This window comes from Cornus florida, unplaced genomic scaffold, assembly GCF_030987335.1.
Source record: "Cornus florida cultivar Cherokee Brave unplaced genomic scaffold, ASM3098733v1 CherokeeBrave_3.0.0_Hap2_Chr01, whole genome shotgun sequence".
Lineage (NCBI taxonomy): Eukaryota > Viridiplantae > Streptophyta > Magnoliopsida > Cornales > Cornaceae > Cornus > Cornus florida.
This window is the reverse complement of record NW_026775571.1, coordinates 50,399,542-50,405,581: the sequence shown is the minus strand read 5'-3', so window position 1 is coordinate 50,405,581 and position 6,040 is coordinate 50,399,542. Positions and strand designations below refer to the sequence as shown.

At 36.8% G+C, this 6,040-nt stretch overlaps 1 protein-coding gene across 1 annotated transcript; it reads right to left on the bottom strand.

Moving 5' to 3' along the window:
• Nucleotides 1–1,362: 1,362 nt before the first annotated feature.
• LOC132296518 (serine/threonine receptor-like kinase NFP) lies at nt 1,363–5,573 on the bottom strand. Its single transcript, XM_059794712.1, has 2 exons — nt 4,300–5,573; nt 1,363–2,601 (listed from the first exon to the last, which is right to left on the bottom strand). The coding sequence occupies exons 1-2, from the start codon at nt 5,491–5,493 to the stop codon at nt 1,864–1,866; spliced, it is 1,932 nt and encodes a 643-aa protein (XP_059650695.1). The 5' UTR covers nt 5,494–5,573; the 3' UTR covers nt 1,363–1,863.
• Between the last annotated feature and the right edge of the window lie 467 nt (nt 5,574–6,040).

Genomic DNA, 6,040 nt, shown 5'->3' with positions numbered 1-6,040 from the left:
AATTTTTTGATTTTAAAAATCTACTTGATTGCAAAAATTACAAAAATAGTTTCATGAACTGAAAAAAAAAAAAAAAAAAAAAATGTACATCTCTTTTTTTTTTTTTTTTTTTTTCAGATATTAATTATTAATGCAATATTATTTTCCCTTAAGTCTACTCATGCCATATTTATTACAAGTGTTTGAGAGGCATTCTCTTAAATATTCTTAAGTTAATTAGAATTAAACAAATATAATATCGAAATTTAATTAGAACTACATGATTTAAATAGAGTAAAAGAGGAACATGAATATTAATTTCAGATTATTCATTACCATTCACATACCATGATGTTTAACCTTAAAAAGTAAAAATAAAACAGTTTATTTATTTTTCTTTTTTGATTTAGTAGTGGCAAACTTGCAATTTCATTCCACAAGAAGTTGGCATAAAGCTCTTACATCCATACTCGGGCATACCCCAAGGACAAAAAAAACAACATGAAAACTCTAATCCCACCGAACTTTTAGGAACCAAAACCCACTCCAAAAAATACAAGAGTACTACACATCTAAAGGAATTATTAATCTTTTTTTAAGGTCAAAACCTTTAGTCTAACCACCCCTATAATTTGCTTTTGAATAGAAATGAGACCTTGATACTCATTTTTGTACACTGCCATTTCTTTCCCTCCTACCATGGATTAAAATATCTCTTGTAGTGATGCACATTAAGAAAATATTGCAATGTTAGGTTTCTATTTCAATATTTTTCTAACGTGCACCACTGACTGAAAGGGACCAATTTACTATTGCACAAGAGATGATTTTGATCTTTAGTCTATTGATTCACTATATATATATATATAGTACATCAAAATCAACTTCATTTTACATTGGACTAACTTGGGTTTAATGAATGGTGATATTTTGTGTGTGTGTGTGTGGGGCCGGCGTGAGTACAAACATCTGGGATTTGTTTAGAACTGTCCAGACAAAAACAATTTTCTACTTGTTAGTTATTATTTTTCGGGTTTGATTGGTTTGTAATTTTGAATATAGTTCTCAAGAATTCAGAGTACAGAAAACTGTTTACAGAGAACAATCTTTTATAGTTATTTGAAAACATTGCATTTTTATAACTGTTGAACCAAGCAGAATTTTTTGTACTATTTTCTGTAAGAATAAAAAACTATTTCCACAGTTACAAACCTAGTAGACCGAAACACGAATATTAAATCTATCATCGTTGGCCCGTCAAATTGAACACGTTTACCAAATGAATTTGGCAAATTAAATATGAATTTCAAATTTATTTGAATTAAAGTTTGTCTCATGGTGGCAGTCAATTATAAGAGTTGCAATTTCAAATTTCTGAAGCTGTTATCCGGTAATACCTATTTTTTGAACTATTGGTACCAAACAATACAAGGATTATAAGTAGAAATCATCCTCTGGGCCATGGCTCTATATTGTTCCTAACACAACACTTTTTCCACACATATTGCAACTTTATGTACGCAACATTGCTCTATGCAACCTAAGGAGCCGCTCCCTCTACTTGGTACAAAATATGCCAGCCATTTTTAACTACATTGAGCTTGTTATTATTTTACAAATCATAACAAAATAACATATGCATTAAGTCCTTATTTATAATAGTTGTCATCGTGATCATTATCATCATTCTTGTCTTGATTCCATATCCGTGGGATATGACTTGAATCCTCTTCAGTGATTCGTCCAGTTAGTGATGCACGTTCCAAAAAAAAAGTTGAATTATTTAGCAAACATTCCAACCTTTTTGTAGTGTATTACTAACTAGACGAAACGAGAATGCGAGAGGATCTTGTTCCGTGTGGGATAGGCCGTCCATGACTCAATTTATCTCGCTACTACTTGACGGGGTGACAATCCATCCTCGGACACATCAAACAAAATTTCATCACTCTTGCACAATGCATAGACAATATCCACCATACTAGGTCGCCTTGAAGGTTCTCTATGCAAGCAAGCAACCGCTACAGTCATCACGTTCATGACACTCTCCATCGAGCATGGCTCCTGGAGAAGAACACCATCCATCCAACCCTTCAATTTCTTTTCCTTTGTCTCTTCCTTCCCATCCAAAATGCCGGTCACACTCGTCCAGAGGAACTTCCCTTCTTCGTCAACGACGGCCTCTCTGCCCGAGACAAGCTCAAGCAACACTACCCCAAAAGAGAAAACATCCATTTTCGTGGAGACCACCCCGTCCGCTAGATATTCAGGGGCAATATAGCCTTGAGTTCCTACAATGTGCATTGTTATGGCATTGCAGCCTGACTTGGCTAGTCCGAAATTGGCTATCTTGGATCTCATGTTCGCATCCAGAAGAATGTTGCTGCTTTTGATGTCCTTGTGTACAACACGCGGCCTGGTGTGCTCATGAATGTATTGGAGGCCATTCGCGACATCAATGGCAATTCGTAACCTTGTTTTCCAGCTAAGCTTTTCGTGCTTGTTTCCATGCAACCATGAGTGTAGAGATCCATTCTCAACATACTCATAGATTAGGTAACAATTTCCGTCTTCAGGATCTATGCTGAAACCCTCTAGCTTCACCAAATTACCATGGTTTACCTACAAAACATAAAGCAGCAAATCATGGTGATGTTTTCAATTTCACACACACACACACACACAAACTTGGAGACATGTAATAAGCTCTTTCCACATAATTAATACACTATAACCTTCACTTTTGTGCTAAAAGTTGCATAAATTTTCATTCGCCATTTTAGGCTGGCTTCTTATTTCTTGTTAGTTTGGAATATGGATGTGGTTTTCTTGGCGGAGTTTTGGGCTTTAAAATCATGCATGTTCAAGAATTTGGACCTTGTCCTCCTTCCAAACACCGGCTGAGAAAACTCTACAACACTTCGGGTACCGTACTCCCGAGACTCTTAGCCATCAAACGTGGTAGTGGGGCCCACCTGATGGATTTGGAGATCTTGGAATATAATATCCCGAGTATCATACCTCCGAGACTCCTAGCCATCAAATGTGATAGTGGAATCCACCTGATGGATGTAGAGATCCTGAAATACGATACACCGGGTATTGTAGAACTTCTCCATAGCCTGCTGGCCCATGTTAGGCAATTATTTGTGTAGATATATACACACATCACTGTTGTGCTTAGCTCACCTATTGTGGCATTTATGTAATTGGGAACAATAGAATAAAGGAAATTAGTAATTGAAAAGATTCCCAACCAAAGAACAAAAGGCAATACCATCTAAGCAATTTAAACAAGGGGAATGGCATAAACAATTGGGAAGGACAGACTTGGGTATCCATGTTAGTGGAATCATTTCTTTTATATATTGCATAGCCAATGTTTAACTTGCATCATGTCAATATAATCATTTTTGAATTCAATAGTGCCAATATTTTATAGATTTGTCATTTTTGCTGATGTCTTCAATTTTAGTTTTCAACCCACCATAACTTGCAATGTCTTGAATCTGTCTCCTAAAGAATGCACTGTTCTACTTATCAAAAAACACAGAAAAAGAATGCACTGTTCCATGAAACAACTAAAATATAATGATAGATGATACCTCTATGATAGTGTAATGTTATATCAGCAGTGTTCCTTAAAAAAATAAAATAAAATGAGGCTATTTGCAGGAAAGGACAAGACAACACAGCTCCTGCAACCAATTGTTAAGGGTTGAAACCTAAGAAATCAATTTTTAAAACCTTGTGAATAGGGCAGGTCACTTACCTAACCATTAATTTAATATGAATTAATTTATTATAGGAGCCATTTTGTAATGATTCTCTTTCAGTGGTGTCCCTATCTTTTTTGGACTTTTTCATATTTTACCTCATGCAATCCTATATATCCTATTAATATCCAATGTTAATTGAACTCATATCAGATACCTCCCTGCCTAAATACTAAAATCAGGTATTAAAATGGTATAATAAACAAAGGAAACATCTGTAATATAGCATTTCTAACGCATTTGTTTAGTTGTTAAATGATAATTGGCCCATAATTAATGATACCAAAACCATATAGTAATTTTTAGTAAATTCTAAACAAGCTTCATGTCAAATGGCAATTGGTCGGGGACCAACTATTGATCTCGGACTATATAATAATTTTCAAGTAACTTCAAAACAAGTTGGTCCAGAATTAAAGATCCCGAAATTATATAGTAATTTTTAATAAATTCTAAACAAGTTTCGTGTCGATCCGGAACATGTAATAATTTTCGAGTAACTTCAAAACAAGTTTGAGTAAATGTAGAAGTAATTTATAATTACCTTCTGTAAGATCTTGAGTTCTTCATAGGCATTCCACTTCATCTTCTTGATAGCATACATCTCCCCATCAATACAACCTCTATACACAGACCCTTGAATCACACATCTCTGATCAAACCCATCAGTCGCCTCTCTTAATTCCTCAATCCCAAAAACCCTATACTTATCCAAGCAATCCGAAACATCAGCCATCAGATTCAAATCCACCTTCTTCGAAACCCCCGTCCCTCCCGCACCCAATTTCTGTCTCTCCTTATCCATCTCCACCTCTCTCCTCCTCTTCAACAGAGCCTCCCTGTATCCCCACAACCCACTGATCAGAATCAGAAGCCCGCCACACAATCCCAACCCAATTGCCAATCCGGTGACGGCGCCTCTTCTCTCACATTTCTTGGAAGTCACGGGAGCCACAGACGGCTGCGAAAGGATGGGGAGTCTCGACACCGGGACGAAAATCGTGTCGGAAGGCTGAATGTTTTGGCCATTGAGACTGATGACAGACTGTGCAGTGGAGCCAAACAGTGAAGCTACGGATTCTATTGTGTCCCAAGGTTGGAACACGTAGCTGACGAGATAATTGACTTGGTTTTGGAGCTGGGTGGCGTCGGGACACTTGCAGAAGATCGGAAACACCACGTTTTGGCCGATCGTGAGGTTGGTCGGCACCAGCGTGGGATTTACAACCTCCACAGATTGGTAAGTGGTGAGGTTTTGGAACTTTTCGGTAGAGACTAAGTAGTAGGTATCGCCCGGCTGGATGGTGTATGTGAGATTAGCGGAGGAAATTGCGGTGGTGATGTTGACTGAATTGCATCCGCATGTGAGCGGAACAAAGAGGGATTGGTTGTTGACGAGAGGTGAGGTTGGGGAGGAGATGTTGCTAGGGTTTGATATCATGAGGCGGCTGACGGAGAAGAGGTCGCCGACGGAGGCGAGGTCTAGGAAGTCTGGAGCGGTGGCTCGGTAGAAGGCGTAGGTTTGGCATGGATAAGTGGTCTGGTTTAGTGAGCAGGTGTAGCCTGTGATGTTTGGTGGTAACCGGCCCAACTGGGCATGTACATGGTGAAGCTGGTTATGGCAGTAGAGGAAGAAGAAGAAGAGTAGCAGTGAGTAGAGTGGGGTGGATTTGATTGATCTCATTGTTGCCATGTTGTTGATACTTGAAACTGATCCCAATAAGCTAAGCTGCAACATATAAGAACAGAATGGAGGTGGAGGAGAACAAAAATCCCATCTACATTAGTCTAGATGCTCAATCAATGGAACATGGGAACTGTTCTCATCTGGGTCCCACCTAAAACGACTTTTGGTCAACTAAATTGAATAGAAAAGCCATCTAATATTATCTTCCGTCCTACAATTCCTGTTCACTTTAGGCTCTATTTTTTCACAAATCTGGAAAGGGTTCTCCATTTAATTGCTCAGCATCGTGATTTGTATGTTTTTTATGATTTAACATTTTAGCTCAGTGTTGACTTGGTCTTTGTGCCATTAAAATGATATATGATATTATTTTCATGTTAAAAAATATATATATAAAAAATTAATATACTATTTTTTATAACATTAACATTTTAAATTTATAATTGGTAAAAAATAAATTTAATAATTCATTCAATATCAATATAAAAAAATAAAATAGATATACTAATTTTTATAATATTTTAAAACTATCTTTTTAACATTGACATAATAAAACAAGTATACTAATTACATAGTAGTCACTATTTTTGGTTCCTAT

Excerpts from the sequence above, each read along its gene's own strand:
- LOC132296518 (XM_059794712.1), bottom strand. The coding sequence starts at position 5,493 with ATGTTGCAGCTTAGCTTATTGGGATCAGTTTCAAGTATCAACAACATG. Across the intron at positions 2,602-4,299 it reads AACTCAAGATCTTACAGAAG|GTAAACCATGGTAATTTGGT; the intron begins GTAATTATAAAT and ends TATGTTTTGTAG.